This window comes from Anser brachyrhynchus (genome assembly GCF_964034855.1).
Source record: "Anser brachyrhynchus genome assembly, chromosome: Z".
Taxonomy (NCBI): Eukaryota; Metazoa; Chordata; class Aves; order Anseriformes; family Anatidae; genus Anser; species Anser brachyrhynchus.
In genome coordinates this window covers 16829559-16843371 of record NC_137697.1, presented here as the reverse complement: position 1 = coordinate 16843371, position 13813 = coordinate 16829559, and the positions used below count along the sequence as shown (strand labels likewise).

Sequence of the window (13813 nt, the reverse complement as noted above, 5' to 3'; positions counted from 1 at the left end):
GAAAGGTACATTCTCATGCAATTTTTCACAAAGTGTTACCACTTTTTGTCTAACAGATGTAAAATCTAGTTTTAAATATTCAGAAATAACTAAGTTCAAAGACATCAAAATTAACTCTACAGAACACTCTTCACCAGAGAAATGGTAATACGATCGTCCTAACACCCTGCCTATCTATGGCTGCTTTTTCCCCCCATAAGAGATTAACAAGGCACAGAGAATAGTGGCAAAATACAAGAACATCTAGCCCCACATTCTGCCTCCAACAGTGGTTCTACTTCAGAAAAGCATTCACCGAGATAAATGTTCTTCACTAACTTCTACCAAAGCAATAATTTATGGATTTTCTAAGCCAACAATTGTCCTGTTTATCATGATACTTTTGGGGATAGGAACAAAATGCATTTCCAGGATATCAGACACAGTCACTACCGTTTCATAGCTAAACACATACTACAGAATTCAAAGCGTCCATTACAGAGGTCAAAGTTGCAGGAAAATCATGTCAACCATCTGTCTATCTCTATATTGGGAACCTTATAGAGCTATTGGCTTTTTAATTCTTGGAGTGAAAATAAAAAATAGTACTGAAACAAGAGTATAACAACAGTGAATATTTCAAGGAAAGTAACGAGGACAGAAAAAGAAATGGAACGCATTTGAACACACAGAGTAAGAACAGTTTTGTGGATGTAACTTGTAGCAGTTTATGACAACCTACATCTGGATTACCATAGTTTTAGTTTCCCAGCCTCCCTCCGTGCAACACATTCAGCTGAAAACTAACACTGATGCAGTGGGCAGACAAAAGTAGCCCAGATTTAACCATCTTAAACAGACAAGGAATTATACCAGTAGTCAAAATTACTAAAACTAACTTAATTGTGCTAAGTGTCTAACATCTTAATTAAGTACAAAAATCTCTACCAAAAATAACAGAAAAAAATAGTCCAAACAATACAACTAGAAAAATACATTTTAGTCTCTACGTTCAGTTCAGAACTGAGAACAATTTAAATAAAATCCCAAATATGAAGTCACAATAAAAACTAAAGGTTTAGAATATACAATAGCAAGCAATTTTTTTTTCTTACTATAATTATTCCCTCCAAAATACTAATAAGAAATGCAAGAAAGCATACACTTAAGAAGAGACAAATGGTAATACTGGAAAAAAAAGATAAGCTTTCAAGCCAGCAAAAAGAACTGGTCATATATCTGAAAGCTTGTTCGTGCTTTTGAAATAAGAAATAACAAAAGCGTATTACAGCTCCACCAAAACTTTTCACCCTAGATCTGAAAATACATACTGAAAGCATCTATGCATCCAGACTACTCTAACTATGCTACAGAGACATTACAAGAAATTGATTATTAAAAGTAAATGTCTTCTTAAAAACTATTTATTTTTAAATTACAAACCCATCGTGACTGACCATTCATTTTGCTTACTGCACCTTCTCACTACTGTACAAATTTAAGATGGCTTGGGTGTCCTTGCTGTGGAGTTCCATACTTTAGTTTTACATTACACTAGAAATTAAACTTAGCTCTGAAGAGCTAAGATGAACCTCTAACTTACCATAAGCAACTTCATTCTTTTTTCTCCACTGTGTACATTCATAGCAAACACTGTATTTTAGCATTTGCAATGGGTTGACCACATACTCTCTTCCTGATCTCAAGATGGTGAGGATGACAAGACAAACCAATAAACAATAAGATGGGAGAAAAGTCAAAAAAGAAAGATCACATTCTATGATGTAAGCAATAAGTGGTTTAAAAGGTAGAACTTGAATGAGAATACAGAAATGAAGAGAATTCACTCCATCCTGTTACTTATTTCTCAAGCACAAAGAAATCACAACGGCGCATTCCACAGGTCATTCCAACAAAAATACCACAGATTTTGTGCTCTAGGAAAGGAGCTCATCTGATAAATACTCCATACTCTTCACTCAACTTTTACAGCCTTTGAGTAAGTAGATATATTCAAAGAACTCAAAAGGCTAATTCATCCTCTAGAGCAAATAGAGATACTTTTGCAATGGCACTGCTTTTCACTCAGACTTGACCTCTTTCCATCAATTCATCATCTTTTCCCACCTCAACAAGGCGTGAAGACATGCTTGGTGCCATGCTGTCAAGAAGCAGCATGACAAAGCCTTCAGTTCATAAATCCATAAGAAGAAAACAGGAGCAAAACTGGGTACCGGCAACAAACCACTTACAAGGAGTGTGTAGAAAGAGACATAACTTTACCTAACAAAAAAAAATTTAAGGCTGTATTTCCACACAACCCGACGAGATGAGAGAAAGAAAAACAAACAAACAAACAAACTATGCAACACAAGCTATATGATCCAATGGCTATACACAGCTCTAAAAGACATTATTACCAGTACGTAATTCTGTACTGAACATGGAACAAAAAGATGAGAAGACTCTCTGAAGATTAGCATTTCAACTCTTGTCATTCAAGAACTATTTATGCAAAATATAGAAGGCCTACATAAATATCTGAAAATCTGCAAGTTACAGTGAAAATCCACTTATTGAGTACCAAGAACAGAATACTTAAAAAGTGATTTTAAAAAGGACACAGCAAACTTAACAAGTCTTCCTGGTCAACATTTCTGTAGGAACAATCCCCAGAAATTGGGTGTAACGAGATGAGCACCTGCATTGGATAAGTAAGTCTAAATGCTGGACCCATTAGCTCCACCACCACCGCCAGATTTGAAGTCCCGTTTGTGATCTGGCCACTAGGGAAGGACAAAGACACATTGTGTCAAATATGGCTTACGTAGGGATTAGGTAATTGAGTCAAATGATTTAAATGGGGTAACAAAAAAGTCTTAGTCACAGGGAAAGAACAGATACATGTCACCAAAGGAAAGAGTAAAAGCACATTACCATTTAAATCTACCCTCAAGAGCTTGTTAAATAGGGTGACTACCCAAACCTGAACAGAATTTTTATAGCATCATTATACCTTCTATCTTGCTATAAAATCATTGGGAGCTGCACATAAATGTCAAGATCGTCATAGGGGATAACCCAAAACACAGAGGATGGTGTAGACACTCAACACTAACAAACGTCAGTTTCATCCAAGTTGGGCTTTGAACAAAATAAAACGAAAATTACAGCCCTTACTGTTACAAAAATTTAGTCTCCTTTGCATTTGATGGTTACCATGATGTTTTGGCATGCATAAGGAGAGAGGAGGAGCTGCCAGTAGGTTTTTGAACTAGATGGATTATCTTTGACCATGACCAGTTTCAGCTGCTTCAGAGACAAGTAAAAAAAAAAAAAAAAAAAATCCTAAGTAGGCAATTACAAAATAACACAACCACAGGCAAGATTTCCTCCTGCCTCCCATCAGTTAGAGGTTATTTAAACTACAGGCTCGGGTAGGACAGAAACTACCTTTTACGATGGGTGGTGTTACAGAGCTGGATATTCCTATCATCCATACCAACACTCTCCCTAAAATTCTGCTAGGTTTCCAGCATCCATGTCCTATGGTAATAAGCTCCATGCGAAAACTGGTCCAAGTTTATTCTCCTTTCTCAGTTTTAAGTTTTCTCTTTCAAACACTGGCAGTTCTACTGTTATTCTATTATGAAAAAAAATAAAAATAAAAATGAACACAAGCTCATGATCTTTCTTTTTCATGTGATTTGATGGTTAATCTGTAAAAAAGAAAAAAAAAATCACCCTTTTTCTTTTCCTGGAGTTTCTGTCAAATCTTCAGTCACTTTCCTCAATTACCAGAAGGTCCTTTCTCATCTGCTGCTTTACTTCCGACACAGTGACAACACCACTGTATTCCACCCCTCTCCAAATGAGCAAATATGTAATTAATTTCTCTCTTCTTCTAGGTAGTATTTCAGATTTGCCAAGATGGAGAGGATAGGAACAGTCTGAGGAGGAAGTGTGCAGAACACAACTGGACTGGAAAACTAAAGGGAAAATACCAATCAGCCTACCGGAGGTCTGCAGGGCATCACAGGTTTGTCCTATTTCAGCAAAAGACTGAATTTATGGGGAAAAAAAAATTGTAAGACATTCTTTCTCCAAGTAATTATATAGGTCTTCATCATCATTAATTGGATAACACACAAGAAGCGGGGATGTGGGGATAAGTTCACTTGCAAAGCAGTGGGCTATTGTTATTTGGGTAAGGGGAATTCGTCACCAGAAAAATACCCATATTTAGACCTGAGAAAGGTGCATCTTCTGGACGGGAGGAACCACACTCACAGCTGGTCTCGCAGCTACATTCTGGCTCACTCTCTAGCTCTTCTGTGTGATAAGGCATATTTTTCACAACTGGAAACACAGTCCACTATGAGAAATTCACAACCTAAAACGAACAAGTTCCTTCCTGTTTCCAAGACAGATTACCAAGGCATATTTCAAGTAACATAAATAAATTGTACCTAAATAAGTAGCAAATTTCAGTATCAGAAATGATTATTAAAAGCCAAACTAGGTGACCACTTGATACGCTCTTACATGAACATAATGAGTTATCTCATGTAATTATAACTGGAAATATTATCTGTTACTCTAGACAACATTTATACCAATGTTTACCCACTGAGAAAAAACAGATACACAGCAAGCAGCTCTGCATCGTCAGTCCTTGAAAATGTTGGGCTTCATCCAAACACTGGTTTTCATATGTTTTTGGCCATGAGCTCTAATAATGCTTTTCATTTGTAGAACATCTATATTCTATTCAGTCCTATAAGAAATCTCTCACTTAAACACTTAAGCCTAATTAGAACTTTTCAAAATGACAGAATATGTAACTTTTCTTTCCAGAACATTCTGGTCTCATTCTCACACTTCTTGTGTTTTACATGTCTTTGAATTTAGTTGTAGCGAAGAAGGATGACTTTTAACAGTGATGTTTTATTTAAAAAAAAAAAAAAAAGCTATTCTCTTCATTCTACTTTTTATTTAAAGAAAAAATAGAGTTATCTGGAATTAATAAAGCTTTGTATTCAAAAAAGCGTTTAGCATAACTGGTGGACAGATGGGAAAAAAATGCATACTTGTTCAAATGACCCCATTAACAAACTAGAACTTTATTTTGTTCAGCAAATGAACACATAAATAAGGATATTTTAAAGAATTATTATACTTACCTCTCAAAGCATAAATTCAGTTTTAAAAAAGGAATTCTTACAAATAAGACAGTGTGGGACAACAGAGCAATCAACACACCACCTTCTCTAGAAGCTTCTTAGACGGTTTTAATTGAGCTTTCAACCTCAGGCAGCTGGTATGGTAGATGGCCCTGGTTCTGTTCTACCTGGGATACAGATTCCAGGTTGGGCACATCCAGGTAGCGCACTGTTCCTGAAGGAGAAGGTCATACTTCACACCTTCACTTTCTCCCAGCCACACATTTCCTACACACAGATACTTTTGGGGTGACAAACCCTCTGAGAATCATCTGAACTCCCTAATCCTGCAGAAAACTATCACATCCAAAAGTCTGCAAATTCAACACAATTAGTGAATTAAATCATCAGAATAAAAATACTGGCCACAATGGATGCAAGATGGAGCTCCTAAGAACAACGCAACTGGCAAAGGCATCTTGTTAGAAGCAGCCAGGTCAACCCCGACTGCTTGTGCAACCACAGCCCATGCTGGTAGCCTACCTTCTGAAAGGCAAAGCAATCTACATACAATGCAGTGCGGGCTGGCCTTTGGTATTTGTCTCAAAATGCTCCCTTCTGCATACCTGGTGATCCAGCATCCCTGACGGAAAACAAGAAAACATTGTAATAACCAGGACCCACTAACCCTAGTACAACACTGCGGTGTGCCTGCTCACACGAGGACCAAGGCAACGCAAATGCTCAAAACCCTAGTTTGCATGACTGCTGGGAAGACAACCCCTAGTATATTGCTGATGTGTAAGATACTTAATGCGCTACTTCACATATGTGATACAGCAAAATATGTGAATTGTTAACAGTAATGAAAATAAGTATTGTTATGTTGAAGAGTTACTGTCCTCAATTCTAACTTTAGATGTGAGCAGAACCCTGTAGAGCGGAAAAAAAGAACACCAAAGCATTGTCATGTCTTATTGTCCAAAGAATATACAAAACAGACAGTAACATGTATTAGAAGTTGATGCAGGCCTCAGAAAAATAGTTTTTCAAGTTGCTCTGATGAATCACAGAATTGCAGGGGTTGGAAGGGACCTCAAGAGATCATCGGGTCCAACCCCCCTGCCAAAGCAGGTTCCTTAGAGCAGGCTGCCCAGGTAGGCATCCAGATGGGCCTTGGATATCTCCAGAGAAGGAGACTCCACAGCCTCCCTGGGCAGCCTGTCCCAGTGCTCCGTCACCCTCACCGTGAAGAAGTTCTTTCGCATGCTGGTGCGGAAACCTCAGACAGAGATCTGCAGGAGTTATGCAAATAAGTGCCAGACCTATCAGATTCTTCACGTGACACACAAGCCATTAGGCACAAATTGAGGGGTAAGGTTTAATACAGCGTCCAGCTAGCACCGAGCATCTGATTTTTATTGTAGGGTTGAACTGCACTATGGGACGTGAGAGAGACGAGCTGCATAAAGACTTGCTGCTCATTTCCTGCCTCATGACAAAACCACACTGACTTCAGCCTTTGACCTCCAGGTCTCTCTTCCCTTAAAAACGTTTGATTATTGTATAGCAAGATGATGAAGCGGGGAGAAAACAGAAGACCTTCCAGAACGCGCCAGCAGAACCCCACCCTGGTTCAGCAGGTTTCGGAGACCTCACGGAGGCCGGGAACGGGTGACATATTCCCCCTCACACCGAGGATCTGAAGCCGCGGGCGACCTGCCTGCGGCTCAGCCCCCGCCAGCCCCCCGCACCCGAACACACGGGAGGAGCTGGCGCCCTCGGCGTGCTCTGTCCGCGTGTATCCCTGGGCAGCACCACACGGGCTGGGGATGCCGGCCGAGGCGAGGGACGCCCCGGGGGGGGCACGGGGACCACGGGGCGAGCGTGGCACGGCGCCCCCCGCCCCCAGGCCCTTCCGAGCGCAGGGCCGGAGCGAGGCAGAAGTTACCCCTCCACGTTACGGCCTCCCCACCCCCCGCACCGCGTCCCCTCCCCTACGCCCCCTCCTCTCCCTGTGCCCCCCCCCCCTTATCGCGCCCCCCCCCCCCCCTCCCCGCCGCCCCTCCCCTCCCTCCCCGCGCTGCCGCAGCCGCCCCGTCCCCGACGGCCCCGCGCCCCCGCCCCTCCGCCCGCGCTCCCCCTGGCAACCGCAGCGCGGCCCGGCCCGGCCCCTCCCCGGCCCCGCGCACACAATGGGCCCCGCGCCGCGCCTCAGGCGGCGGCACCCGCGCGGTCCCTGCGGCCGGCACGGCACGGCGCGGCCCCTCCCCTCCCCTTTCCCTTCCCTGCCCGCCGCTGACCATCGCTGCGCTTGATCTCCACGTAGATCCCTATCTGGATCTTGCCGAAGTTGGCCGCTGCCATCGCCTCATGGGGCAGCCGCGGGGAGAGCCGAGGGTGGATGGGGGGGGAGCGGGCGGGCAGGGCGCGCACAGGCGGCGGCGGCGGCGGCACCGACCGCGGCGGCTGTGGGAGGGGATGGAGGGAGCGGGAGGGACGGGGGGGAAGGAGGAGGGACGGGGAGAGGGAGGGAGGGACGAGGAGGAAGAGAGAAAAGGCGCCGGCCGGATACAACGGGCGCTGCGCCTGCGCGGCTCGGCGCGGCGTCACGGCGGACGGTCTCGGTCTCCTCCTCCTCCTCCTCCTCCTCCTCCTCCTCCTCGCCTCAGGGGAAGGGGGCGCCGTCTCCTCGGCCAGGCCGCCGTCCCTCGGGTGCCCCTTCCGAGGGCGGTGCCGAGCCTCGTGAGGCCCCCGCGGCGTTAAAACCGCCCTGCCCGCACGGCTCTCCTCCTGTCACCTTGCGCGGCACCGACAGACCGCTGAGCACACAACCTCGTCTTCTTCGCACGGCAGCGCCCGGCGATTAAAAATAATCCCCCCAATCCGCCCGCAGCCGGTAATACCTCAGGAAGGCTGTCACCTCGACACCGTCCCCGAGAGACGCGGCCCCCAGCCCATCGCCCTCTCTGCCCGAGCAGCTTCTCTCCTCTTTTCTTGTCGGTGCTGAAAGCAGAGCGAGTCAGAGTCAGCAGTTCATGGCTCCCAGTTCCTGCAGGCTTTCAATACACTCGTACATAAATAAATACATACACGAGACCCAGAAGAGGAACTGGCAAAAAGTTAAAACAGCAACAACTGTCTTGCACAACTTGGTTGCTATTTATGTTGGCCCTGAGTGATGTAAACCGCCCTCTTGGTGAACTGCTAGGGAAAAAATAAATGATGAGTGAAAGTTTGACACCGTGGTTTTTGTTGTTGTTTGGTTGGTTTTAGTCTTTAAAACTGTCTTATTCTCTTATCCTTGCCTTGCCCAGCTTCAGTTGTTCTCATGAGAAATTTAGGTCCAAATCTGAATCACGTTATTCATGGAGGGCATCCCTTACTACAGTTGTGCTGGAATTATGATACAAAAGGCAATAAGAAAAGTCCAACAAAACTACATTGCTTTTCTAGTTTGGCCAATATCCATTTAATTAAGTCTATTGACAAACACAAAGAAATACCACTTTGAAAAAGGTGTGATGCAAGTAATACAATGCCTTTAAGAAGGCCTGTTCTAATTGTAACAGAGCTAATGTTATGCCTGCTCTTTTTAACCCATAGGTATTTTTGAAATAAAACCAAAATGCAGCAAATGTTTTAGACTTTTGTAAAAATTAGGCAGAAGTTAACGTTGAATAAAAAAATAGTTTTTTTTTTCTACTCACTATAAGCCATGTCACTTCAGTGATGTTCACTGAAATTTTGTAATGTTCTTTTTGCACAATTTCTACTACACAGACTTATATTTCAGCTTTCTCTTGCATAAGTACCCTTGTCAGACTTGGATAGCCACTTGCTTTGTCTCTGTGTAACTGTTAAATTTACGATCAATATAATTGAACCTTTTCTGATATTTTTCTGTAAAGTAAAAACAAAAATATTCAGATTCTAAGATTAGATGCAGAGTGATTGGAAAGCACCTCATTTGAAATATTTGAATAAGAAATAATAAGTAATTTTTCATACTATTTGCTCTGTCTTTCACAAAGGTTAAACTGAAAGCTTTGATATGTAACTAGTTTTCTGGACAATGATTTAAGTCCTGTCACTGTATAAACGAAGGTTAATTTTACATACAGGCCATCGCGCTGAGGAAAAGAAGCTCAGTCTTAGAAACATATACAAAATCGTATGTATTTATAAAATCATAGTCTAACACAAAATAGAACTTAAATACATATCAAATCTGGAGTTAATTCTGAAATCTGTGAAGTGCTTTGGCCTTAGTCCAGAAAATTATTTTAGAATGTTCCAAACTTTAAATAAAAATTTAAAGCAGACACTTTAAACTAAGGCCCTAAATTATTATTTTGTTGTACACTCTGTGACAACTGAGATATTTGCTATTGCCATAAAGCACACGTGGAGACTTTCATAGAGCAAGTCGGTAGTGATGAGAAAATGCTTGTGTTCATCTGGAGAATGAACAGCGGTAGTCATAAATACATTTGAGTATTTTTAAATTAGGGCAAAGCATTAAAGAAAGTTTTCTAATGCAAATAAAGATCTCTAATTGTTTTGATTTGTTTTAAATCAAGTTTACATCCAAAACTGTACTCCTGAGTACCATTTTTTCTTACCTAATATTCTAAATACATATCTCTTTTTACATATTCAATTAAAAATACATACTCAATCCAGTATTAAATAGAAGATGCCTCAGTACATGGCGTTCTTGGACAACACAGATAAATAATACAATTACTGAAGCTTTGGCCTTCAGTTCAAAACTTTGCTTTTGGATTAGAAAGACATAAAAAGTAGTGGAAAATGATCGTTTACCAGGTGTGTTTCATCTGGTAGCAGGAATGCTTGAGTTTTCAGCAGACACTAGCGTCTGCCTGTATTTCACGATTACAACCACAGTAATTAAAATTATTTATTGTATTTTGATGTCCAAATCAAGTTATGAATACCAGTCTCCCTCTTTGATGCCTTAGAAGTGATTGATAAGTAAATATTTGAACTATTTCACACTATTAGTGAATTATTATGATTAATGATATCACTAGTTTGCAATCATATATATATGAAATGTTTTCTTTTTCGTGCTCTATTTGGAAATTATGACTTCTAGTTACATAACTGCAACAGATATTAAACGTGTATGCAGGGCAGTCAACAGTTAGGTAAAAGGAGCATGTGAAAAAAATCAGCTACATCAGCTACATATTAATACACATGGAAACAGAATTAAAAACAAGCCACCATAGTACTGTAACTTCTCTGATCATCATGAGAACCTGTTTTAATACATAAAGAAATCACAAAATTAATAATAAATTATTTTTTCTACTTGAGAATCGGTAAATGCGCAAGCGGTGCCTGAAGCTGTCTGAAAATCCGGTTGCCCTCTTAGGCCGATTCCCTTTTTGTCCAGTTTGGTACCATTGTGAAAGCAGTAACAGATGAGCTGTCTCACAGTTCCTTTTCTGCCTTTTTTTTTTTTTTTCTTTTTCCTTTTATGCATCTTTTCATCTGTATTGCATTGCTATTTAAAACTACCCCCTGCTGGACACAGCACTTCGTGAGTAATAGCACTGTACAATGCTATCAAAAAATGATAAAAAGAGGAGAACCGCCTTACTTGTAGATAGGAAATATTTTAATGTATTTGCCACTGCTTTATGAAATATAAAAATCTGGTTTTCATGTAACTAGATCTGAATGATAAATTGTTGCATTAGTCGAACTTTGTATAGCTGCCTTACCTGAGAGTCCAAATGTTCTAAATATGTCACTCAAGATCTTCACAACCAACCTTATGTCTTCCACAAATCCACTCTAAATTCCACTGCATTAAATGCCTACTGTAAGATTCTGCTGATTATCTTCAGAAATGAAACTGATGATTCATTTAAATAACAATTATTTTGGGATTATACTTAACTAATTATATATTAGAAACAGCATAGATGGTTTGCCTTTCTGGTTTGAACAAATACGCCTGAGCATTACAGTAGTATGTCTGTAATACAGATGCAGGTGCTGAAATTGTTGTTACAAAACTCAAACACACTTGCCATACGTCAGTTGCACACCTTAAAAAGAGCTGTTGACGAGATAGAGATATTCATGCCAACATCAGAAGGTGTTCTTCAGCAGTGTTTTGCTAACAGAGCAAATTCAAACGAAAGCTTATATTTTCTTTTATGGTCACTGGTGTTATCCCTCACCACTCTGATACCTTCTTACTTGGCTTTTCTGGTTGCCTTTCAATATGCTCTCTAAGGATAGATTTTCCAAAAGCCTCTCATTTGCATGAATGGATATGCAGAGGTCTGCTTACATGTTTTCATGATTGCATTCTTCTTTTAGTAGTTTATTTCCACGTGGCTTCCTAAGATACTCTTAGGTCTAGTCTCAGAAGAACCTTCTAGCAGCACACATAAGGCTGGCATATGGGTATGTGATCAGACCAAAGACAATAAGAAAATGAGGGGCTCATGAACCTCTAATGTTATCAAAAACATCACTCTGCATACAGAAGCTTTGGTACACTTTGATGAGTTTGGAAGGTCAGCCAAAAATACAGAGAAAAGAAATCGTTGCACAAATTTGCCTCTAAAAAAATGCACATACAAAAATAAAATAGAAATTTCACTTATGGCTTTATTATTCCAGTATGAGCTGCATTCGTAAAAAAACATCTACATGCAGAAAAGTAGAGCATTGCTAGATACTAGATAAAGAACCAAAAAGTGAAGAAATGTGTGAATGCATGCTGATCTCAAAGCAGAAGATGTGAGAGAAACAAAGTACATCTGGGAAGAGCACTCTTCCCTGTCTTACCATGACCTTCACTCCTGCTCTACATCTGCAACTGCAGTGACAACATCTTTTGCTCTTGCCTATATTCATAACTGTTTGTGTACATTGGATGAATTAATCGTAAAATGTACCTAATATGAAAATGGCAATCTGGAAAAAAAATCACTGGTTCAAAAGTCAAAAATTGATAGAATTCCTGAAAAATTACAAAGCTGGACACACTTATTGCAGTAGGCAGTGTTATGGTCACCATTGCCTGGCTTGTAGTCCCAAAGAGTAGGGCACGAACCTACAGACAACAGGCTTGTGTTACATCTTCTCTTACTCATTCCAAATACTGTTGCTGAGTGTCTGGCCCAAGGCAGCTATATATCTGTGGTCATATTTCATTATGTTTTTCTATTGATTTTATGAAACACAGGCAGAATTCCTGAAAGACAGCAAACTACTTCAGAAAAATCATGAGCAAAAGCAGATGGACCATATATCCATCCAAGCCTCCTGCTGCCAACAGATAAGACCAGAACAACTATGCTATGGATATTTGCTCTTCATCCTCCTCTTCTTTTGTTTTTTCCTAGCTTTTCACTCTGCAAAAATGTTAAGGGAAATCTCAAAGGGTCTGTAGTAAAACAGTGTTCCAGTTGGACTTATTCAGCTGAATGAAAAATACACACTTATACAGCCTTCTGCAACCCAATGTAACTTTTTGCTCAGAAGGAAATATCCTGTGTTGTATTACTGGTGAAAATAGTTTTAGCATGAAAGCATCTGCCTTGTAGCTTAATCTAATGATTAGATCCCATCTTTGCCTTGCTAGTAAGGCTTCTGCAGGTAGTCATACAGATCTCGTAAAAACAGAGTGGCTTTTTCACTTGCTCTTTAAAGTTATCCTGGAGTTTTCTGTAGATTTCTGCATCATTAGCACACAGCATTAGCAATAACAGACACCTAAGGTATTTTTTGTCCTAGCACAACATATTTAAGCACATTTTTATTGTGGAACTTTATTTCATGTAAATTGTCAACATGCTTGTTTATGATTTTATCCCCTTCTAATACCCTCTCATAAATGTAGTGTAACCTTTGTGTAATTAAATAGAGGTACTTGTGTAATTCTTGGGCAACACCCAAAGAAGTGCTGGGCATGGTGATGTACACAGAGAACAAGAAACTCGGTGTTGAGCATGCCTGCTCCTCAACTTGCAGAAGGGAGATGGAAAAAAAAAAAAAAGCCTATTTGAAGTTTTTTGTTTTGTTTTGTGTTGTTTTATTCTCAATCATGAGGCAGTCTGGACCTAAATTTGAACTAAAAGGATATTTTAAAGTCAGACAGTTTGCAGGAGGTCAGTGGCTTTGATTCCACATATCCTGGAAGATAGAAAGCATATGATATAAGTACTATACAACAGCCATCCTAAGCTTTCTTCTAAACACTTGTACAGACCTCTGACACTACAGATCCTTCTGCTAGCACCTTGGCTGTGGAAATGGAGCACAGAGAGGCATGCTTTCTAATTATAATGATGCATAATTTTACAAATTATAAATAGACTTTTTTTTTTTTTTAATCAAAATCATTAAAAGAGCACTCTTTATCCCTATCTTTCTGCAAGAGAGAATTTGATGCACTCAGGAATATTTTGAATCAGGCAGGCTTGTATTTTGCCATATACCAAGCTTAAACCAAATCTTCTACAACAACAGGAGATTGTAAAAAATCATCACTACCAAATTATTTTCTTAAAATTCAATCATCAGATAATTTGATTAATATATGTTTACTCTTGCTTAATAGATTTCTTGGAAAATTTAAGAAGTTTGCTTGCAAATGGATGCATACATGTTTTTATCTT

The 13813-nt window shown here is 40.3% G+C and overlaps 1 protein-coding gene across 5 annotated transcripts in view; it reads right to left on the bottom strand.

Moving 5' to 3' along the window:
• Positions 1-8296, bottom strand: part of KIF2A (kinesin family member 2A) — a 65165-nt gene extending 56869 nt beyond the window's left edge. Inside the window, exon 1 of one of the 5 annotated variants that reach the window (XM_080574123.1) lies at positions 8048-8296. Coding sequence is in view for 4 of the 5 variants with exons in the window: in XM_080574122.1 (XP_080430248.1) it covers positions 7445-7508 (64 nt within the window). In the remaining variant the exon portion in view is untranslated. Of the gene's footprint in view, positions 1-7444; positions 7962-8047 lie in introns of those variants that run through there. The other 4 variants (XM_080574122.1, XM_080574121.1, XM_080574126.1 and 1 more) reach the window with 4 other exon arrangements.
• Positions 8297-13813: the final 5517 nt, after the last annotated feature.